Below are 24,234 nucleotides of genomic sequence, written 5' to 3'. Positions count from 1 at the left end.
ACTATGTTGAATGAGTCAAGCAAAGAATTGAAGTGCTGGACTGCACTTAGACAGTTCTAATGCAGTCTGTTTGTGGAAAGCAGATCTGGCCTGAAGGGATCAATGAGCTGCTTTGCTGGCACAGCTGTGCCACTTATGTATTTGGGCTGCAGCGGTTGGATCTGAGGCTGCACCTGTGCTGTCCCCATGCTGATGGGTTACTCCAGCACTCTCGTTCATGAAACCTTCCCTCACACATTCTGTCTGCACATCTTAAATGCTGTGAATGTGCTGTGTGCTCTGGGATTTATGTCTGTTGTTTGTGCGTCCCATCCTGGCACATCTCTGATGTCAGAGATTCTTACAGTGATTACAAACGTGTGTACAATAACGGGGTCAAATGTTATCCTGTTGGCAATGCAGAGGGGGCCTGTTTCTCACTGGTTCCCAGTGCTGTGGGGTGCATGGCTCTCTGCAGGGTCACCCCACGCTTTGCTTCTGGTTAACGTGACGTAGTGAAGGCTGCACGCCTCGTATGGGGTGGTCTTAGGCTGCAGGCTCGGTTTACTTAGTGAGGGCAGCTGGCTGTCCTGTGAGCAGTGGCTGAGCTTGGGGTCCCCGCTGGGTGCGTGCTGCTGCCTGGCAGAGCAGTCCTGTGGGTGCTGCCGGCAGAGCCAGCTACACACACTTGCATTGTTTTAAATGAGTGGTCTGTGCCAAGCCGGCTGGCTGTGCTTCCCTCTTCTTCTTCCCCCTATTCCCAGAGCGGTTGAGCGATCATTTCTGTTAATTGCTTTGTGCCCAAGGCAGAAGGGGTGGGAGCGGGGGAATAATGTCATCTTACAACGTCTTAGCCCTACCACAAAAAAAAAGCGACATCTGTCCATGGTTTCAGGCGTGGGGCTGTGCTCACTAGCTGGCCCTTTTTAGGCAGGGCACAGTGACAGAGTGAGCTGATACTTGTATGTGGGGTGTTGCAGGGAAGGCTGGTGCTGGCCCCAGACAGGTATGGGGCTCCTCAGGACATGGTCGGCCTCCTGGGTGGGGCAGCTGATGGGGCTGGTCATGTTTACGCTGTAATAACGTTTTGTGAAAATAAGCAGTTAATTACACATGACCTACAAAGGAATAAAAATAACCAAGGTCTGTTCTTGCTTTAAAATCCATTTAAAAGAAGCATGAAAGATTTGGGTTTTTTTAAACCTAGCTTTTTTTTTTTTACCTCTTAGAAATATCAGGAACATTAAGTCTTTCTTCCTTGTTCTTGTTGGATGTCTCAGATGTGTCATAAGCTTCTCAGCCCTTAATTGAAGGGGTGGGGTGATATATTTTTAACAGATCCCTACTTCCAACTGTGTTTATAGGGCCTTTGAGCTAAATCGATTAGCAAAAACAAAGCTGTGACAGCGTGGAAAACAATTTCTTCTCAATGAAGTTGGATTTGCTTGCTTGTTCTGCAGTTGTTCACAGAAGCTCAGGTGTTTGTTGTTTTTTTTTACCTGAAAAGTAACTTTTCTGGCTATTGAATTATGCATTGAGATTAAGGGAGTTAAATCCTAGCTTGTTCCATCTTCTGTTCCATTTAGACCAACTTTAGGCAATCATTTGAGTGTTACTTACTCAAGTGCAGAAGTTCAATTGTGTATTTCATAAAAGTAGTTCCTTTTTTTTTTTTTTTTAAGCAACAGTTTTGTTAAATGCACAGCTCTTCCTTTGAGTTAATTGAAGGCTCAGCAGCCTCACAGAAGCCGGCACTGCCTCTGAGCTGCAGACCACCCCTGCTCAGCCATTCTGCCCTGTCAGGATCCATTTGCGTCACAGTGCTCTAACCTTCAGGACATGGTATTTGTCAGCCTGAAATGTAATAATCCTGTATCTGTAGCACTGAAGTATAAACAGCACAGCTGCCTCGGCAGGCCCTGGCAACCACCTGAACACTTCAGCTAGCCCAGGGTTTAAGAGAGCACTTTGCTGGCATGTCCCATGATTCATGGTGCTGATGCATTTTCAGCCACGCGAAGGATTAGGGAAGAAAACATAAACTTGGTTGTCAAATTAACATGGCAGCCTAATAAGTGTTTTTGAGGGCAGAGGTAAGGTGCTCTGAGCTTGTTTAAATGTTTTGCGTTGAGTGTTTTGCTCTTTTTATTTGTTTTTTAAACAATGATTTAACTTTTGGCCATTAGCTTAAACAAGACAGGAGAGCAGGCAGTGTGTGCCATCAAATATAAACACAGTATTGGAGTGATGAAAGAGAAATATTGCATGAGAAAACAGATACTTTCCACTGAAGGCTTGGGAGTTTTGGAAGCAGGAGGCAAGAACCTACACGGAGATAAGAGACCGCAAAGAAAGCTGAAATTGTCTCTTGCTCCTCTGTAAACTTAACTTGATTTTTCTAAACTGATCATGGAATCAGGACCTCTAGTGCAAATAACTTTATCATTTAGTATTTTCTGTGCAACAGAACCATGATCAGGGTAGAGGTGAAGCAAGAGCCTGTGCTCTGAGAGGGTTTAAAGGGTGGGTTCTTAACCACCTCGCAGAGTTTCCAAGCTCAAGTTTTCTAAGGGAACATTGGCAGACTCCTTGGGTTGGGACTGTACCATCCAAATATCCTAATAGTGGGATATTCTGTTGGGCATTGGTGTGAAGTGCTCAAAGTGATTTTATGTGGACTAATTAGAACTAGTTATCAACCTAGTGTTATCATCTTTGTGGAAAGTGGTTATTTTGGTGCTTTTTGATATCACAACTGTTTAAGAAATGTCAGTATGGAAGGACTTACCTAGAAGATCCTTTAGGAAAGAGACTGTAGAATTGCTCAGCTACGTTGTTTGGAATATCAGTGTGATTTTGTAGGGATTGTCTGAAGTATCCTAGAAGAGCAGGAAGGAGGCATTAGTAACAGTCAGTCACGGTGAGTGTGTTATTAGTTTTGTACCCAGTGCTGGCCAGCAGAGCTGGAGCTGAGACCAACCCCCAGGTCAAGGAGCATCCACGTTGCTTGCACTGGCCTTGCAGCCCTATGTGGATATTTTGCCTCCCATAAAAAAGTCTCGTCAAACTTGGCTCAGTGCTTTGATTTCACCTGAAAACTGGGTGCAGAGGAGAATAACTACCTTGCTTTTAAGTTTGTTTTTCTTTTTTGGAGGGGGTGGGGGGGAGGGAAGGGAGGTAAACAACCACACTGCCCCTCCCAAGAAACAGAAGTACTGAACAAGTCTAATTTCATACTCCAGTTGCTGAGCTGGTTGCTGCCTTCCTGCACTTGCTTTCTCTTAGTGTCTGTGAAACTTCTGGCTGTTTTGATCTTACTTATTTTGATCTATCTCTCCTGCAACACTTAGCTTGTTCTTCAAAGTCACAGTGTGACCCACGGTCTTAATTTTATACAGAGTTATTCGGTATGTAAATAAATCCCTGATTAGTTATTACTTGCTTATCCTTCTACCTCAGGTCTACACACAGTCATGGTGCTTCAAGTATCAGTCTGTTCTGCTGGGGAGTGCTTCTGTCCTTCATGCAGCCATGGAGGTTCTTTCTTACACTGTCAAGACCTGAGGTGAAGAACTTGCTGGAATCAATTTGTGGCCTAGTAGCTCTAAGGGGTGAACTCGCACAGGGTTTTATATACAGTACAAAATGCATATTGTGACCTTGCTGGGTTTTCTTGAGCAGCATTGGTGTTGTTTGTTACAGCAGGAGAAAATATTTTCTTAAAACCCAGAGCTTTGGGGTTGAAACTGGTGCTGGTGTTTGTTTTTAATGGAAGGGATAAAAATAATCTTCAACTGTGATGGTTCTTATTTTGTGTTCCCTTTGGAGAAGGACAATGGACAATGCTGGTGCACTGGACTTGTGTTTTTCAAGCTGTGGCAAGCAGGTGGTACTCATGGAATTAGCCTAATGTAAGGCAGCAGCTGAGGCTATGGTGCATACGAATGTGTCTGTAGGTCAAGTTGAAGGGCCTTGGTCTTGCTGATCTCTGGGTATTTGTAAGCTTATGCCATAATAAATGGGAATATATTGTCCTTTCTTTCCATTGTTTCCTGATAAAGTCCCATTGGCCAGTGCCTGTCAATGAAAGGGAACGAGTGTCATGATAAAGCCATGCAGCTGCCCAAAATGAGGTTTGATATCTTGTGAACAGGCTTTGTGTATCGTGCTTTGGAATGGATGAAGAGGGAGCAGGCTTTAGTATGCCAAGCAAACTAATTGAAGTGAGGTCTGGCTTGTATTCCTATTTCTTTATAAGATGAATTTTCCTTTCTCTCCAAGGTGTTACTCCATGTGTCGATGTCGTCTCTGGTGGAATACAGTTAGGCATGGCAAGAGAAGAAGTTGGATGTACTTCAGAAGGAATTACAGTTCAGAGTGTTTTTAAAAATGTGATTTTCTTATATGCTTGGGGGAGAAAAGGGGAATCCCAAAGCCCTGCTTAACAGCTAGGTCCTTTTGGATACAAGTCCCTCCCTGATTGCCATTTATGGCTGTTATTTTTCTATGTAGAATTGTAGAAAGAACTCTGTACAAAGGTACCATCATAACAAATAGAAGACAGTGGCATCCAGCCATGCTATTTTTAGGCTATTGTGCTCCTAACTTGCTGATCTAAGTGTTCTGGACAGTAAGTGGGAGAGACATTGTACTAGAAATGCACGCTCATGTAGTAAAGTCTTGCCTGAAAATAGAATGAGTAGCAAACTTACTTGTCAGAGAAGCAGTTTAGAGTTGTACCTGAAGTGAGTATCAGTAAGTAAAAAGCAGTGCACTTGCAGTGTACACACAACTTAATGGTTAGTGTGAGTAGTTAGTTGATGTATTCATAGATTTGTCAGTAAACACGAAGTGATAGAAATACCAGTTGCCCAGCGTGGTGCTTGCTGATCAGCTGTAGAATATTTTCCAATGTTTTCTGCAGGGTGATTGGTTTTAAAATTCATGCTTTCAGTAGCTTGTTTGGAGCCACATAAGCTGTCCTCCCTTGTGATTGAAATAATAATGAAGGGAAAAAGGCACAACAACAACAGAAAGCCTGGAATCACATTAGGGTTAAAGCAAAGTAGCACCTTGCAGTCCTTGGCTAAATTTAACTGCGTTCCAAAAGACCAGGAATGCAGCTTTGCCACAGGGAATATTATACCTCTTTTGCCGAAAACTTGTCCCTAAATACCCTCTTTGTTTGGTCAGGCTCTAGCTTTAGGTTAAATTCCCCATCAAACCACAGTAAGAGTATTGTATAATTTTGAACACTTAAATTAGACATAGCACATAATTCTAAATAGAACAACACATCATGCATGATAATCACAATGTTCTTGGAAGTTAAGCTGAATTCAAGATGCCCTAGCCAGGAGTGATGATGATCCTTTTATTTATTGACATCCAGGAACCCTAATATTAAAGGAGGACCTCCCTTAGCATTAGGCCCACGTAGAACTGTGGCATTATGAGCTAATTAAAATTCTACATAGTGCTGTTTACCCAAACAAATTATAATGTGTTTTGTGCTTACTGCCAGTTCTGAGCAACAGGTGTTTTGTTAGCAAGAAGCTGTCTATTTTGGGAAGTCGTGTTAAAGCAGCTTTTATCTCTTCTGGGCTTGATATGCTTAAAATAAGTGAAACATGCTGTATTGAGAAAAGATTACTTATTCTCTGAGTCTTAGGAAGCGATTACTGAATTTGGGTTTATTCTTTTAGTAATTGTATGGGTAATCTTGTGGATGTTTGAATCTTCCTTTAAGTATTTTTATCTGGTCCTGTTCTAAAATGGCATCAAAGATAGTTTATGGAGTCACCTACCTTGTTTGTCCTTTAAACTTCCATCTGATGTTGAAAGGGAATGTTGGGGTTTCTAGAATCCTCTAATTTTACACATCTACTGACTTTTGAAGTGGCTGCAGTGCATGGCAGCATAGCAGGCCACACGTAGCTTTGTCCTGCCTCCTTCAGAGCAGCTTTCTCATCTCTTACAGGGCATCTTAAGAGAAGACACTTCTACAGTTTCAAATAAACTCTTTATTTATAAGGCTGTGATTGAAAATACAGAGAGAAACTTGAGGACTTGTGCTTTGTCCTCGAGCACTTCAATGCCAAAGCTCAGCTGTGAGATAGCCCTCCCTATGCTTTGTGCCAGGGCAGAGCAGAGCCCATCAGCAGCACCTGCAGCAGTGCAGCTTGGTATGGTGCAGCTGTGACTGCGTGAGTTGAGGCAGCGGGTGGCTGGGAAGTAATTGCTGAGATGGTTTGCTTTTCTCATGGGTGTAACTCCTGAATCTACTCCTCTTGAGCAGAGATGCCTGAACTGCTCTACCTAAAATTAACCATCTTTTTCTACCTGTGGCATGTTCTCTCACCAGTGTAACTTCATGGAAGGTTTCTGCAGCACTTGCTGCAGACAGTCAGCTTCCCCAAGTGGAAGGCAGACCTGCAGCCTCTTACCTTGAATTGCAGGTGGGCTGAGCTGAGCAGCCTTGGGAGAAAGGAGCTTTCCTCTCTCCTTCATCCTGTGTGCTGATGGTGCTGATGGACACTGAGCATTCCTCGGGCCTGCTCCTTGTGCTTTGCACAGCTTGCCAGGATATACCAGTGCACAAGCAGCTCACAGAAATGCAATATACTGGTATGCTCTTTTTTTTTGTTCCTCTTTTCTTGGTTTATAGTTCACTGGAGAGGTTGTCCTTACTTTGTGCAAAACAACTTGTTGCTATGTTGCTCTTGGTGCTTTTAATGTTTAACTAGTTTGCTTTATTGAAGGTTGCTGTCCTGTCACGCTGTAAACAAGCGTGTGTCCTGCTCTCAGAGCTATCTGCTCTTTTTCCTCTTGAGCCCTAGAAGTGATTCTTGTGGTATGCGGACTTTTGGTTTTGTTTGTTACTTGCATGCAGTTTGACCACTCCAAAAAGGCAGCCTTTCTGATAAGCATCACAGAAGAGCTGTGCAAGTACCACAGAATGTGCTGCTGGTGGTCTTTCTGAAAGGCTCTGGGTGCTTCCTGGGGCTGGGGTTCACTGGGACTGCCTCCAGGTACATTGCTGGCAGTAATGTGAAGAAACTGTTCGGTTCTTGATCAGAGAAAAACTTTCTTTGAATGTCACCAAGTTTGGGTAATGTCATTCACAAGGGCCTGATGCTGGTATTGCTGCCCTGTGAGTCTATGTGGACTAAGAAGTCCAACTGCACTTGTTTAAAAAATAATTACTAAAAGTAATAAATAATAATTTAAAAAGTAGAATTACTGAAAATAATAAACCTTGGCATGCTTTAGCATCTTGACTTGGCGTGGCTGTTCTGCTTTAGGAGAATTCTTGAAGGCTTTACACGGCGTGCTGCGTTTAGCCCATTTGGTGCTGCAGCAGTTACCAGATGTTACCCCAGCATCACACAGCCAAAGCTAACAGCTCTGAGTGGCAGCTGTCTGGAATTCTGACACTTTCATGAAACTCCTTTTGTCCCTGCTCTGCTTCTGAAATCCGGTGTAAACAGATTGTGATTTCTTGTATTGGTCAATGAAACGTACCTGTTACTGTGCTCATTATTTTTAAGCTGGAGTACTGAATATCATGGGATACTCCTTTACTTGGTATGGTAAAAGTACTAAAGGTTTGGGAATTAAATCAGGAAATTTGTCTCGTGCTGTCTGCTTGTAGGTGCAGTGGTGTCTGCAAGTAACTTGATGCTTTTGTTTGAGGTGAGAGTTTCAAAGGTGTCTTGCTGTACAGAAGCTCTTTGGTTCTTGTAATCCCTACTTTACAAAGGTTGAATGTGGCCACAAGTAAGCAAAGTAACATCTATTAATAGTGTATGCAGACAAGTGTGGAAAGCTGAATCCTCATTATCAGTGATCTTCTTGATACCAGTATAGAATCTGCATCTTTATTTTTGCCTAGTAAGAGCAATGGGATTGTACTGGAGTATTTGTCTTGTTCCTCGTGTAACCTTGAGTCCAAGAGCTGACAGCTGGAGTTGACAATAACCCTCTTTAACACTGAGAGCTTTGTCAGTACCAGGTGTTCCTGGCTCCTGAAATGAGGTAACAGTATGTTTTCTGGCTCAGATCAGCTGTGAATGTTACTGACGCTCCTTCCCTTTGGAAGACCTCTGTTGTGCTCTCTGTCCACTTCCTATTTCTGAGGCCGTGTTTTGCCTGTTGCTGTGACTTGTTTCTCCCAGTGTGGTCACTGCAAAGGGAGGCTTGCTTCCTTGAGGGTCCAATCTCAAATCCTTCTTCTGAAGGATCTGACCTTGCTGGCTACTTAGATGTACAAGGGGAGAGAAGACTTCCTGTAACTTTTGGTGTTTGCTCTGTAAAGCTCCTATTAGGAGCATCTAATAGCAGTGCTTGTTGTTTTTTAGCCTGAAATAAATCTATGCGTGAAACAAAAATAAAAAGCTGTTTGACAAGAATAGAGTGGAGCGTAAGTAGATATTAGATGACTTGTCAAATGAGTTCTGAGAACACGTTGTGCAAGTCTTTGGTCACCAGTTTGAATATTATGTTTTCAATATGAAGTCATTACATAAATTCTGCTTTGGTAGTTCACATAGCAACTTAAAGCTGCATTCAGCTGCGAGCCAGAAGAGAAGGTTTGGTGGAATCAGCTGAAAGCTTTACGTGCCTGGGATCTCCTGCTGCTATGGGATCTGGACAACTCCTGTGTTCAGAAAAATGCAGCAGCTGTGTGTTCTGCTGCTACGTGAACAAAGAGGTCACTGCCCTTCCAGATTTGCTTGCATAGTTGGTCCTTAACTGTATTCTTTTTTTTTTTTAACCCAGAGGATTCTGATGAAACTGGGTCAGAGTGTAACTACACGTGCAGCTATGCTGGCAAATCTGAAGCAGCTGTAGCACTGTAGGCAGGGTGAGCTGTGGCTGGATTGCCATGGCTGCCTGCAGCCGGCACACTGGGTTGGCCATGAGGACTGAGGCCCTTGCTCGGTTGTGCCAGCTCTCCTTGGCTCTGCAGGGAGTTGCAGGGACAGGGCAATGCCTTAAAGCTCCAAGCTCGGTGAATATGAATTGGAACCTTCTGGGAGAGAGCAGCAGGGTAAGAAAGAGAACGGGGCTATTTTGTAGCTTGCTGTTAATCTGTGCTCCTGGGGCTTTGTGCCCTGAGCAGTGCCCTGCTTTCAGTGGGGCACCTGAGCAGCTGTTCCGTTTCTGTGGCTTCTACTGTGAAGTAGTGTCCTGTGATAGTCAGTGCTTGGGAAACTTCTGCAGCAAGACTCAGTAGAGCTTTTTTCTTAGGCCTTTGTTGCTATTTGTTTGGACTAGCCTGGAGAAAAATCCATTTTGCTGTTTACTGTTGTTTGTACCAATGTGCCTTTTCACATGGTGATACGAGTGGTCAGACATCCATGCCTGTGTGTTCTATAAAGTGAAATGTTTTTCATCTACATGGCTTTGTATCTTGCTTGTGTTTGGACCTGGGATGAAGCTTTACATGCATAAGCAGCATCAATGCCTGTTGGTTTTTTTTTTTTGTAGTTTCTTCCTTGCTTCTATAGCATGAGGAGGAAGATAACCATTACCATTGGTTTAAAAATCATTGCTTTATCATTATAAAGGTGATTCTGATAGAGGAGGGAGTGTTTTTAATCACTTGTTTAAAAATTGGAATCAGATTTCAGATGAGAGTATGTTGAAATCTGTCAGTGCATTGCTCTGTCTTCCTTGACATTGAAGAGTACCTTAAACTCAGCTCTGCTTCTCTCGGAGAAGCACTTCCAAAGCTGGCATCAGTGTGGTCCAAACTGCATTTAGCAGGTGCACAGCCAACCAAAAAGATGTCTCAGAAATGACAGTGTTAAGATGATGTAAATTGCAATAGGAGAAACTTTAGGATGGAATATGAGTAAATGCTGTTGAAATGGATGTGCCAGAATGGAAAGGATGTGTGAGGACAACTTGAATTCAGGGGATCTTTTTCCTTAGAGAGAATAGATGAAGAGAAGGCTGACTGCAGCTTGGGATTGTTTGGGTTCCTAAACCTTGCGTGTTTAATCCTACTAAATGCTGCTGTCTGATCTTACTGATTAACATTTCAGCCTATAAAGCTAGAGCATCGGTTATTTGAAATGAGTAACATGGGAACATTTAAATTAAAAAATGGGGGGGAAGCAAAAATGGGTGAGTGGGGGAGAGCAGGCAGAGCCCAGAAACATTTCCAGCAGTGTTTCAGGCTCTGTGCTTGTTCTGTGGCACCTCAGTGGGACATGCATGTATTCATGCTGCTCCCAAGACCTTGCTGTCATTTCAGCTGTGAAGTTTAGTCAAGTTTTGTATTCAAGCTAAGCCTGGAGACCAGTTATGAGGCTACAGATAGGATATCAACTTGGGATATATCCTACAGAAGGCTTAATTCCTGGTAACAGCTAGCTTCCACTGCAAAGGGCTATCCCATTCTTAGCTGTGTTGCTTTTCTTGCACTGTGTGTCAGATCTCGATTTGGCTTTGTCAGATCACTGGGCTCCCCAGTTTGTCCTGACAATCTTGCTGGTTTTCCATCGAGCAAGTGAGCTGCTCTGACTCACCACAAGATTACCAATGAAGAAAGGGGTGGGAGCACAGCAGGGGCTGTGGGAGCAGGTGTGCTCCTTCTGCAGCACTTATCATCAGGGTGTGATTTCCATGATAGCGCCCACCTTGGGCTCAGCAACTCTGTGATCCCTCCTGCATGAGGGATTATGGGCAGTTCTGAAATGGTCTTCTGAGTCTGAACCAGGAGCTGGAGGGGGAAGGTCTTCTCTCCCCTAAACATCAGTTCTACCTCTTGCTGTTAGTGCCTGCTAAGGTGGGAGCAGCCCTGTGCTCGCTGCTGTTTGGGCTCCAATAGTGTGTGAGGAGTGAGGGAAAAGAGCCACTGAAGCATGTGCTGGGGCCTCTGGTCCCTTGTGTTCTGATGCTTTTGCCCGGTGGTTCTTCTAATGCCTGCTTTTCTGCTGAATGAGTTGTTCCGTGTGTCTTCAGCTCCTGCATCTCCCACTCTGACCTCTCTCTTGCCTGGGAAGTACGTTTGACAAACAGCTTGTGTGTAGTGGTTGAATTTCTAGATCTGATCACTTCTTCAATCCCTTCCAGTGCCTGTGAGGGAACAGCATCGGAGAGGGAGCGAGAAGCTTGGCAGCAAGAGCTCATTATGCTGGTTTGGCATTCTGTGGCTTTAGGGTTCAGATGGATCAGGTCAGCCATCTCATCCTGGAGCTTGCAGGCTGCTAATGAAGTGAGGCAGTGGATGCAGTTGCCCCTTTGGAATGCAGCAAGCTGTTGTGCTGTTTCATCTCCTTTCTCACTGAGCTTTGTACCATTGCATCAGTTCAATACTATCTATTCTTCATCTTATTCCCAAAATATTAGCAACCAATAAAGGAACTTCCACTTCCTGTGGCTTCTGTTGAGACTCCAGAGGCATCCGTGGCACTTCCCTTGTTGATCCATGTGTTCAGGAGCCTCATGCCTTTGGCTTGTGTGCACCTGGTGGCTGGATCCGCTGGTTAAGGAAATCAGGAGCTGGCTTTTCTAGTTTTTCTTCTGGTCATCCTTGTATGCCTTTCACAACTTGCTTATTGAAATGAGGCAGACTTGAAGTCCATTACAGAAATGGTTATTGTGTGATTGCTTTAGCACCTGCTCTGTTCAGCATCTGTTTTTTGGGCTATAAGAAAAAAAAAAAACACCACCCAGTTATGTGCTGTTACTGAGTTCCTACATACTGCTTGAAGCTAGCTGGGCAATGGAAGGGCAATCATAGTAGAACTTGAAATTGTATGGTAGGGTTTTCAATCTCAAAAGTTTTGCTCTTGCCTAGTGATGGAGTCCTTATTAGCTGTTGAAATGCTCAGTCCAAAGCGGTTCTTAATTCGTTTTTCAATCTTTAATACCGTATGCCAGCAGTGACTTGTGTAAGGTTTCATCTTTAAAGTGGTTTGAGTTACCAAAGCACAGACAACTCATGTTAATTTACACTTCACACAGTGCAGTTCAAGACTGGGCCCAGCATAGGAGTTGAATTCCTGTACAGGTTACTTGCAGCTCTTTCTAAAGGGTTATCTGGGGAAAGAAATAAAGCAGGTATGAAAAGTGCTCTTTTACTTTACAGGTACAGTACTTCATCAAAATCAAATCTAGCTGCCATTTGAGGTCAGTGGGAGCCTTGTGTGTTGAAAGCAAGTGCTTCTGTATTGGGGTGGGTCAGACAGGTGAAATAAGCTTAATTGCAGGTTGAAGCTTAATAAGATACTGAGGTGGTTTTTTTTGGTCTTCCTGCCTGTACATCTTCCTTGTCTTATATCTTGAGTACTTTGCTCTCCTCAAAGTAGAGCACTCGGGCAGGAGACTTGGCTTGTATCTGTATTACTCTGAACTTTTCAACCCAGAGATTTGCTTTGGAGTATCAATTTCATATGCTTTTTGGAAATGAACACAATGCAATGGATGTGAGTGTGACTTCAAATACATCTTATGTAAAAAGAAGCCTTTTTTTCCAGGTACATTTCTGCCCATGGGTTCATCTAGTTTTATAGCTAGACAATCGGTCAGATATGTAGGATCTTCTTCCCCCCTGGGTTTTCTGTTCTCTGCTTTTTGATATATGTGCTGATATTATTTGTAGCATTGATTTTTTTTTATTTTTTTTTTCCCCTTGGTGATGCTGATCTGTCTTCATTTTATCTTGAGAACTGTCTGCACTTCATCCTAATTTCTGATGAGGGAGTATAAAATGGTAGACCTAAGCTGATGTTGAATAAAATAGCTGATACCTTAAGATACTTAGTTCATTAATGAGAAACTGTTCTTTGCCAACTGGTACAAAATTGGGCAAGTGTATGTATATATTTGGAGGAAAAAATGAACACTTGTTTTTCTTCAGTAAGTCACAGATGTCAGAAACTTATCTATAAGTTAGACCATTGAAGGATAGTTATAAGGTTAAGAATACCGTTTAAAAGGATCGTAATACTTCTACTAATAAGATTTCAGGTTGTCCTGAAGCATCACAATGGGCTGTAGAGAAATCTAGATTTCCAAATAGTATCTGTAAAAGAGTTTCTGAGGCCCCTGAATAATGGGAAACCTATCCATTTCAGGTGTGTAGAAGAAGAGAAAATGGCTCAAGAAACCAACCGTAGCCAAGTGCCTATGCTTTGTTCCACTGGTTGCGGGTTTTATGGGAACCCTCGGACAAATGGCATGTGTTCAGTATGCTACAAAGAACATCTTCAAAGGCAGAACAGTAATGGTAGAATTAGCCCTCCTGGTAAGTAATGCTGTTGTGCTGATGTTTGAAAACTTGGACTGGCAGGCTAGACTGTGCCTTGACTGTGGCCCAGTGCTAAATACGCAGGAGCATTAGTGCAAACCAATCAGTGGTGTTCGTGTATGTATTTTACCTGATGGATTGAGCTTGGATGAAATGCTCACAGCATTATTGTACTGTAATTAATCTGCTTTAAGTTGCTAATACATCTTACATTCATGTGACGGTTTACAGTTCCAAGATAAAAATGCAGAGAAACATTAACACATTTTTCCTGAAATGACTGATAGTGGAGGAAACATTTGTTTTTGGGAGTGTTTATGAAAAGCATTTAAAATATAGGTTTGCAGCCTGATGCTGAAGGATTTGCTCCCAGATACATTTTTTCTATTTTAAGAAAGGCTTTTCCTTTTTATCTTTTTGGCCCAGTGCCCAATGTATTTGTTCTACACAACTGGTTTCCTCAACCCACCAAAATAAGTGCTGTCTTTCCTACATTCCCTCTCTAGGAAAAAGCTGGGAGACCTCTTCTCCCCTGGCAGTTAATGGTGATTCCCTTGGGAGAAGGAGCCCTTTCTCTGTTCTGTTTCACGTTTTCAGACTTCAGCATGTCCTGTTGTGGGAAGGAGTGTGAGGAAGTGCATCCCTCTAGAATCTAAAATGCCGATTCTGGCTTGGCTGGATATCAACACCAAGCTTCTCACACTGGGCTCTTTTGCAGACTTTTTTTTTACTTATCATTTTTACTTTGAAGCTTCAGCTTTCATTACTGGAAACCTAGAGTTCTAAGTTGTACAACTTCCTGGTGTATCCTAAGGAGATGTTGAGATACTGCAATACTATGTCTCACAGATCCATCCTGACTACCAAACCTGTCATGTTAGAGAACTTGTGTTTGTACTGAGAAGGCCGTTTGTAGATGCTCTAAGTAGCAGGAAATAGTAAGAATTTTAAAGCTCTAGTTTTGCAGTTTTGTGCTGTGGAACTTGTGAGGGCCTGGGGCTAGAACATGTTCAAAATATGACCAAACATAATTACTTTTTTGTAAAACTACTTTTCATTATGATGTAGACTGAGATTGAATTACTTTCCTGGCTGGTGTTGTGGGGGTCAAAGAATAATTGTGTTGTGTAGTTTATGTAACCCTTGGAAGTAGTGTAACACGTTTTACATTAGTGTCTTTTCTTACAGCAACTTCTGTCAGTAGTATAACTGAGTCGTTACCAGTTCAGTGCACAGAAGACAGTGCCCAGGAAACCCAGTCAACTTTAGATTCTTCTTCATCTCCATCTATGCAGCCAAGGTAAGCTGCTTTTGCCTTTTGTCTTTTGTCTTTTTTTTTGCGTGGAAATGTTTTAGTCAGCATGATGAAATTAAGTATGCTTTGATTCTCCATAATTAAATGCTAGGACCTGGCTTAGGAAAGCATCTAAGATTTAACTGAGAAATTTAAAGCATGGGATCTCACAGTAAATAGTAGACGATCTGTTAGCTACAACATGTATTCAAATGTAAATTTCTCTTTAGAATTTAGCCTCAAATAGGAGCATTGCCAGCTTCATGCTGTTCTGTAGAGATTTATCTGACTAGACTTCTACAGTTTGCAGTTAGTTGTGTACTTACCAAAGGAGAGCTCTTTGCATCCCAGACACTTGAGGATTTTGTAAAAATGGCAGAAAGTTGTTGAGTATTCCCATAAATGTGCAATAATGTGTAAACAAATTGGCTGCAGAATATGGAGTGTGCAGGGGGAAGGATGTCTAAATCCTAGTACAAGTAGTACAAGTTGTACAGCTGAATTGATGTCTTATTAAGCAAGTCATTTCCAACTGGATTATTCAAGGAGACGTCCTCTTGTAAATCACTCAGACTTACTAAGTGCTCTCTGTTTGTGGAAGCTAAATATTTATTTGCTTGGCGGCTGTATTTCAGTTATGGATTGGTATAACCAAATGCAACTTAAAAACTTCCCAAGCACTTTCTGGCGTGAGGAATGTGAGCTGCATGATGGAAGCTAAATGAAAATCTGAGTAAACGCTACTGCTGGTTAAAAGATGAAATGTAATGAAGTGCAGACCAAAGGCGAGCAGGAGTTGGTTTCATTAGTTATTGTTGACTGATTCTGTTCAGACTGTTTCCTACTCCATACCTTTTTATAGGAGGTGTTATCTCATGCTTGCATCCTGCTTGTGAGTGCACTTATAGGCGCTGTGCTTGGTGCCGTATTTGCTCTTTCTATTCTGGGATTCCTAACTGAGGTAGAAAGTAAATGTCTTACCCTGATACCATTACAGTAGATATTTTGAAAATAAATTAATGAAAGAATCGTCATCCAGGTCAGTGCACGGAGGTGAACCAGTTGAAGTGCACTGGGTTTGTTTTCCCACACAACCTTTATTTAAAAGGACTGTATTTGATGGCTAGCTAGCTTGTTGGTTATACAAGGAAAGAATGGCTGGTTGCCCTGAGCCTCGCACGTCAGGAAAAACATCCTTTTCTTTTTTCCAAAATAAAATTGGGGATTCAACTTCAGTCTCTGGTAATACTTCACAGAGCCTTTTGAAGCTCTGAGGAAACAGCTGCAAAACAAGACGTGTGTTTTTGTAAGTGATCAAACCCACAGTTCAAGAGCTGTGTGTGACTCGTGGCCATTAAAGTGACCTCCCCAATGCCCAGTTGTGTTATGGCCACTGGGAGGGCTTTGTAAAATCATGGGCTGCTGGGTAACCCCTTTTTTTTTTTTTCCATTGAGTGAATCCCTGAGAAGGGGAGGAGCAGATTGGGCAAGTGGATGGTATTACCCCCTCACCTGAGACTTCTTGCACAGAAGAGCTGCTGCTAATCAGCTTGGCTGTGTCTGACTGCTAGAATTAAGTGTCTCCCATAACTGTCCAGGTTATTTCACTGTGTCTTTTCTCAGCTGCCCCTCTGGTTTTAGCAGTATGGCTGACAGGGTTGGGAAACTTGACCATTGCTGTTTTATGCTGCACAAATATAAGATCTGCCTAAAACTGTGGCTGCTTTATTGCTGGAAACGTTGACATGCTGCAGTTTTCTTGTTCATATCACTGGATCACCAGAGGTAGCTCCCCTACAATTATCTTGCTGGCTGAGGGTTTTAAAAATCCTTGTGCACTGAATGTTGCATTGTTGCTTCTTCTCTATGGAAGGATACATTAAATGGTTGGGGGATAACATTTTTTGTTTGTTGAACTGGTTTATTGCATTCAGTGTGAATGCAGAGATGTTTAATTTTTCATCAGTTCAGATTGCCCAGTAATCTTAGTAGAACTCTGTGTTAGTCGTCACAGAAACAACTTCAAAGTGAAAAGTATTGACATGCTGTCTTGTCAAGACTTACTCTAACGTATTTCTTTCAGGAATGCTCTATAGGACATGGACGTGTTTTGTGTTTAAAGAACAAAACAATGACTGTTTCTTTTCCTTTCAGCCCTGTATCAAGTCAGTCACTTTTAACAGAATCTGTAGCATCATCCCAACCCGATAGTACAGCTGTGGACAAAACAGTACCTGAGACAGAAGAGTTGCAAGGTTGGTGCCTGGCTTTCAGCGACAGATCTTGTCAATGTCTTTAAAACCTTGACTGTTCATTATACACTCCTGTTCAGGAGATGGCCCATTCTCAGAACTAAATGTTCTGTGAAATCGGATGTAAAAATAATGTTAATATCAGAGTCTTGAACTGGAAGCTTCTGACTTTAATTGCTGATTTCAATAACGAGTGCGTTAATTGAAGTTGGAAATGCACATCGCAAATGAATGTATTGCTAAGTCTCTGTGCCACAGCTACTACACAGGGATAGATTTCTGAGAATGCATTACATCTCAGGGTAGTAACTTGCAGGTTAGGCAAGTACCATGGAAGTTTGAGTGTATTTCTAACAGAGGGAGTTATGACATAGCTAAGAAGTGTTAGGATAAGTGTGAAACATCTACTGAAGAGCCTTTTGCCTGGGGACTTGATTGACTTTTAGTGTAATATTTTATCAAGGATAAAATTACTGAACAGCACGCTCTGGTTGCTTGTAAAAAAGAAACTGAAAGGATCATTACAAGACTGGCCTGAAATCCTTATTGTTGTTACAACGTAGAGGGCTTTGCTTTGATTCTTTATGTACAAGCTTGCACAACTTAAAACTAAAGTGTTTAATAGCATTTCTTAGGAAAGTGCAGAAATCAGATATTATACCAAGTTTATTTAGGCCTGTAATCCACTAAAAGGTAAGTCAGTAAGTATTCTGTGTTTTCTTTTGCTGACACAGCTAAGGCTTCAGTGTATAAAACTCTCTTTCTGCAGACTTAAAATAGCAGTTCAGGTTTTCCCACAGATACAATGTACTGTCTCTCTTAGTAGCTAAATACAGGCTATTTGGAAACTTCTGTTATTGAAGTTTGGTGTTTCAGGTATTTTTACCAAATCAGAGTTGTCCTTTTTCTGTAGGGTAGAATATAAGAGTTGTGCTTTGACTGTTACCTGTGCTAAGTAAAGTCTTCTAAGTTTCATAATTACATTTTGTGTGACCAGGGAGGTGGAAAGGTTTCAATGCTAAGACTGTTTTGTACTGTTCTTTGCAAAGTTGATTACTGGAAAAATGTTTGCATCCAGAATACATCTTTAAGAGTATGTACTGGTACCCGTTACTTAAGTTTTCTGGAAGAAAATACCTCAACTTTGACAGCGTGCACAGAGCATGTTCTTACTATACAGATCAGTGGCATCTCTGACCTTACGTGGTCTGAGAGAAGTTAGGGGCTACAAAGGCATATAGTTCTTAAGTTGTAGATATTTGCACAGTGGAGGTGGATTTTCAAAGGTGTATCTTGACCTCTGAGTAATACACACGTGGCTTTACTTTCATCTTAGTTCTGCAGTACAGAGAACCTGGGATGCATTGCTGTAACCCAGCTCCTATACAGGTATGTCCCTTGCAGGGGACCTCATATGTCAGACATAGTCTTGGTACCACGTGTGACATCAGTATCAGAACAAACCCTTATCAGGCAACATAAAGTCAGTTTCTTAAGCTGATCACCTTCTACTGCCATGTTTTTTTTTAGTTCCTCACTACTTCAAAAGCTTCCAGAGCCTGTTAGTCTCATGATTCTTTTTCTTCCACCCTGATCCTGAATTACTGTTTTCGTTGACATATGTTTGCTTGGCTTAACTGTAGGTTGAAACTCTGGTTTTACAGCATGTACTGCTCTTTCACTTGGAGGTAGAATAGTAGTATTGTGTTCTAAAGTAATCTTTGATGCTTGTTCTGTAATTGGGCTTCTGAAAAGACTTTACCCTACGAGCTTTGAGAAGAATGTCTCATCTCACATTTGGATAAAGAGGTTAGATAAGAGGTTCCCTCTCATTCTCTCTCATATTGAGAATTCAGAGAAGATAGGAACTAGAAACTTTGATTTCAAGGGTATGTTCCTACATTCCCATTTTACAGAATGCATTTCAAGGGTCAACCTACGTCAGGTGTTTAGAGTGTTTCAGCTGTGTCCTTTTCTTTGTACCTTAATAGTTTCTAAACTAAGAACATCAGCACGTAATTGCAGTTCTAAATTACAGTCCCTATTTATAACTCACTGTGGCAGGGTCAGCCCCATTTTTCTGAAGATTGCTTCTGTGCTATCCCTTAACTGAAAATATGAAATGTAGCCTTTCCAGTTTTAGTCTTCTGCTTTGAAAAGTGCAAGTTTGGAAAGAAAGCATCTTATATTGAATGCAAAGTGTTTTATTGCGTTGTCATAATTTTTCATCCTAGAATTTGTTTCCCATGTCATTCAGAATTTGAATTTTAGGCTTCTGAGAAGAGTGCAGTAGGAACATGTGAGGTTGTTACTTAGCACTGCCTACCTGTGTAGCATTAAAAATGTGTCAGCATGTTGGGAGTCCCAAACTAAGAGCTTACAATTACTGTCTAGGGATGGAGGTTGTGTGTGTGGGGGGGGAAATTCTCCTGTTCGATCACTTGCTCAGCATTTATGATCCTGAAAAATAAACTGCTTGTAGTTACTGATTAGTGCAGAAAGCCCAGACACTAGATAATAGCTAATAGGTATGTTATTTAATTTATTGTTCTTATGAACATATCATTAAAGGTGGGCTAAAATTAAATGCACTGAAATAGGTACAGTCCAGGACTTCTAGCATCGTTCTTCTATTTTGAGCATCTCTCCAACTCATTTTAGATTACCTAGTGGCCTGCTGTACCTTTCACTCAGTGTTTCAGCCATGTTACAATTAGCCAGTCAAGATTCCTTATTTGTTAGGCAGTGGGTTAATTGGACTGCCTCCTGGCAAGCCTGCAAGCGAGTGAAAAAGGGGTTTCACTATTCTAGGCTTAATGAGTTTAAAAGCAGTCAGGTTAGGATTCATACTTCATATTTCTGGAAGACTTTTTGAAAGGAAATCAGACTTGAACCAACTTGTGTGCACTTTTCAGCTGGCTACTCATGTTTCTTCTTAAGTCAGCTGGTTTTGCACTTGCTTGGTTTTCGTTATAGGGTTGTTCTCTTTCTTTCTGTGAGGTGTTGCTGACTAAATAGAAAGCTTTATTAAAAATATTTGCAGCGTTTTGCATGGAGATAACCTGGACCTAATGGGAGTGCTGCTGAACCAAAGGTTTATCAACTTCAGTGGGCCTTATCAGGGCTGTTTCAGTAAGCAGTACTAGAGTGGAACTGAGGGATGCTTCAGGTTTTTGTGGTGGTACCAGGGACTCGGGTGTGGAGTATACTTAGGACAAAAAAGCAGAAAATGTGTGATATTGATTCCCTGGGGGAATCCTCCAGGGAGTGAGGGAATGATGATAAAGATTTAAACTAAATTCCGTAGGGAAGTGTGCTTTTATTTTAATGCTATCTTATGTAAATGTTGTCTCTGTTCTAACACTGTATACAGAGTCTCTCAATATTTATACTGGATTAGGGTTTTTTTTAACTTAAGATCTACTTTACTCCAAAGGTTGCTCAAGCAGCACAGTAATTTATTTTTTTAATGATCTGTAGGAATAGCTCATTTGTTGTCAGCTGACATCTGAGGCTGCTTCTGGCTGTGGTAGGGGAAGGCTAGCCTGACCCAAGTGAGGAAAACTTTAGAAGCCTTTTTTGCTTCGGCTTGTTGAAAGTTAGTAGCAGTCTTCTGGTTAGGGTTAACTTCATGTCTTTCATTCCTTTTGGGGAGTGGATATTCTTCCTAGATTTGGTCAGATGCTCTTAGAAGGTAAACATAGCTGTTAGTCCTCACCCTGTGGGAATGACCTTTTTCTTTCAGAAGCTCTGCCTGGTAGTAGAGGTGACAAACGTAAAACATCCAGAGCAGGCAGAGGGGGGAGCGAACAGATGAGGTGCCAGGAGCTTTACAACAAATGTGTGCAGTTCTGTCTTGAGCCTGCAGGGATACAAGAACTGGAGTGTGCTTTATCTCCAAGGTGTTGTTTTCATGGTCAGAGTATGCTGAAGTTCAAGCAGGCTTGGCACAGCAAAGCAGCAGCGAAAGCTTCTGCCTCTAGGAGGAAATCCAGGCTCTGGCTGTTTTGATTGGCTAGGAACACGCTGTGTAAAGCAAAGAACTTCTACTGGGCAGGACAACTTGTCGGCTCCTGAGAAATGAGCGTTTCTTCATGCTTTATTCTGTGTTGGCAGCTTGTCCTGGTACTGCTGGTGCTTCTGTTCTCCAGCAGAAGGCAGGGCTGGGGCTGGGGGAAGGGAGGGAGCCGGTCCCAGCAGTGCAGGCAGCAGCATCCTGGAATCCAGACAAAATACAGCAGCTGGGAGTGGTTGCAGCATATTTCCTGTCAACTCCAAGCTGGGTGGTATTGCATTTTTACCTGGCTCTTTTTTTCTATTGTGTTCGTCATGCCTAGTATATAGACAGAGCACTGTGACACCCTGTTATCTGAAGGTGACTTACTAGTTGGGACATTGATGATTATCAAAGAGGTTCTTCAGTTAAATCTGTCTTCTGAGCAACAGCAAACTGATGCAAACTTTGTGGTTATTACAGTAGGTACAGAATGACTTGTGGCAGCAGTGGAATAATCTTCCCACTCAGTTCAGCAGTAAGCAGCAGCAGGCCTCAAATACTATTAAAACCTTTTTATTCCAAGTGTGAGAGTCTTGCACGCAAAGAAAATAAGTTATGTATATATTAGGGAGCCTTGTTATGCAAGGAACAGTGCCAGTTTTCCTTAAATTTGCATTGCAGTTACAGAGGCTTTCTGTGAAAACTGATATTGAAGTAACTGGATTTTGCTAGAAGAGGGAATGCAAGCCTGAGTTGCTAGCTCCAAAATGCCAGTTTATGGCGTGAAGCTTTCTTAATGAATTAATAAACATGGGAAGTTCATTTCAGTGACTCTTACACCTTCAGTCCTTGCTGCTTTTATGCTTATCCTGCAAACCTCTCAAGCTGTTCTTGAAATCAAGTTTGTTCTGGTATCTATTTTTGTTTTGAAAAGTAAGAAGTGTACAAATATTAAGGAAAACCAACCAGTTTCTGTTTTTACCTGAATAAGGCAGGTAACTGCCATTACTTGTTTTTCTACCACGCAACCTGTAAGCTTTCTTTAGTATGTGAGAGGACATTAAGACAACCTTCAGACTACTTTAACAAATCTGTTCAAAATGAGAGGTATTTACCTTCCTCTTGGGTCCCAGAGTAGTGTACTTCCTGTAGTTCTGTGACTCGTGGTCAGAGTAGTGACTTCCTCTCTGCAGATGGAGGTGAGCAGCATCAGAGTAGTGGAGGTCATTCTGAAACACTGCACTTTGTGTGGCCTCGGTATTGAACACAGATATTTTTGCTGAGGGCTGCAAGCATTTGGAAAGGAATATTTTTCTTAGCACATCCTAATAATATACAGTGCTTCTAATGCTGCTTGAAAGCTTCTTTCTGTATTTCCTGTTTTAGGAAACAGACCAGTAACACTGATGGGAAACACTTGGTTCTGGATGTTCGTTCTCTCCTCAAATCTGGCAGCTCTGACTATTTTTAAACTTATTTTTAGCTACTCTGGTGTATAAAGGGTTGGATATCAAACTTCTTATTTCTGGTATCTTAAGGCTGTGAGCTCTGTATGAGCATTCAGTGAATTCTGTCCTTGAATTGGATTGAAGGTTCGAAGAGAGGGGTTTCTATATCAGTGCTGTGAGTACTTGGCACTTCAGATATGGAAGTTGCAGCACAATTGTTAACTGCACATCCTGAGTTTACAATACGGGCTTTAGCTTATTAAACAGAAGAAAAGGAGAGAAATGTCTTTCCAATGTTCTCATCAACTTTTTACTGTTAGCTTCAGTGTCAGAGAACGCAGAGCCTACACCTGAAGAACAAGACAAGTCACTTGACATACCAAAACAGAAGAAGAATCGCTGTTTCATGTGCAGGAAGAAGGTTGGACTTACTGGTAAGAAATACTCATTTCACTTCTTAAAAAGAGACTTGGGCTTTGGAACTTCGAAAGCATCTCCTTTTAGGGCATATTGGGCCACGGTCACTTCTTTATGCTGTTAATTGAAAGAGCCTTTGCCCAAGTTTAGTTTCCAGCTGGCTTGTACTAGATTGGTCTTTCATGTATTTGTGGTTTTTATTTTTTTTCAGCTTCCTTTCTTTAAGTTAAATTTGTAATTCCAAATACTATTGTTTTGAAGTCTGCTTAGCTGGGGGTTGGCTGATAGCTGGCTGTCATTTGCTAACCATCATTGCAGTGGGTCAGTGGAAGGGTCTGAGAAGCTTGGGTTCTGCAGGGTGAAGGATCAGAAGCAAAGAAAGTGATCCAGAAGTCTCCAAGGATGTGTGTTTTTACTGATATATAGTGCAGTAGGGGCGGTCAAGTCAAATGTTGCTTTAATTACTTAAATGTGTTATTTGTGATTCTTATGCTTTCTGCGGCAGAGCTTCCCTTTGGCTGATTGGCACTGGTGACAGATTTATTGATAGTGAGTGAACACATTCAGGGTTTAAGACAACCTGGTATGCTTAAGAATACTGAAATGCCTGAACTGATGTTTGTGTCCGCAGGGTTCGAGTGTCGGTGTGGAAACGTTTACTGTGGTATGCACCGCTATTCAGATGTACACAGTTGCTCTTACAATTACAAAGCTGATGCTGCTGAGAAAATCAGAAAAGAGAATCCTGTAGTTGTTGGGGAAAAAATCCAGAAGATCTGAACTGCTGCTCCTGCTGGAATACAAAATCCTTTGACTATCTGCAGATTAAATTGTCTTGAGTTTTTTTTTCCTTAGTCACCAGGAATGTAGAGCAGTGTACCTTGCCTAGACCTTTTAATCATGCATGTCATCAGATGAATAGATTTTGTTTTTGTTCCTTTTTGTTTTGAAAATGACCGAACATTTATTTTCATTGCAGTTTTCTGTGGCTGAAGACTTAAGTAAAACTTTACAAGTATTATCTTTTAAGATCATTTTAATTTTAGTTGAGTGCAGAGGGCTTTTATAACAAACATGGAGAAAATATTTGGAGGGCTGTGCTTTTCCAGGATAAACATGCATGCGTTAACTTTGCAGTTTATTTTCTTGTTGTATATAGCATTTCTCTGCAGCACAATTTCCTTTTTTTTGATAATGCCTTGTATGGCACAACTAGTTATCAGTAACTGAATGTATTTTAATCATTATGGCTGCTTCTGTTTTTTTCCCATTAACGAGAGGTTATACATGTTTGCATATTAGCTTGTTTGCACCCTCTACCTATTTATGTATGAATCATTTGTAATGAGAGTGTGTGCTGAGATTGTCTGTGTGGTTTGTTTTCGTTTTTTTTAATTGGTTTGTGTGTATGGGGGGGAAGGCTGTATGCACTTCACTGACTGCAGGTTTCATTGGTATCACACCCATCAGTCTGTCTGTACACACATATGAAGAATGATCTGAAGTACCCGTGCTGTATTTATGTTTATCCATGTCTTAACTTTGATTAAATAAAATTAAAAAAAAACAAACTCAAAACTGGA

The 24,234-nt window shown here is 41.6% G+C and overlaps 1 protein-coding gene across 2 annotated transcripts in view; it reads left to right on the top strand.

Moving 5' to 3' along the window:
- The window catches only part of ZFAND6 (zinc finger AN1-type containing 6), a 30,030-nt gene extending 5,796 nt beyond the window's left edge, over nucleotides 1-24,234 (top strand). For both annotated transcript variants that reach the window (XM_065733971.1, XM_065733972.1), the window contains exons 2-6: nucleotides 13,071-13,240; nucleotides 14,432-14,543; nucleotides 16,692-16,792; nucleotides 22,555-22,668; nucleotides 23,283-24,234. In XM_065733971.1, coding sequence (XP_065590043.1) covers nucleotides 13,090-13,240; nucleotides 14,432-14,543; nucleotides 16,692-16,792; nucleotides 22,555-22,668; nucleotides 23,283-23,431 — 627 coding nt within the window. In that variant the 5' untranslated portion in view covers nucleotides 13,071-13,089 and the 3' untranslated portion in view covers nucleotides 23,432-24,234. The remainder of the gene's footprint in view (nucleotides 1-13,070; nucleotides 13,241-14,431; nucleotides 14,544-16,691; nucleotides 16,793-22,554; nucleotides 22,669-23,282) is intronic.

This window comes from Cyrtonyx montezumae, unplaced genomic scaffold (genome assembly GCF_038088225.1).
Source record: "Cyrtonyx montezumae isolate F1298 unplaced genomic scaffold, pur_monq_1.0 scaffold_17, whole genome shotgun sequence".
Taxonomy (NCBI): domain Eukaryota; kingdom Metazoa; phylum Chordata; class Aves; order Galliformes; family Odontophoridae; genus Cyrtonyx; species Cyrtonyx montezumae.
Note: the sequence above shows the minus strand (reverse complement) of the source record. Positions and strands in the feature narration are given on the sequence as shown.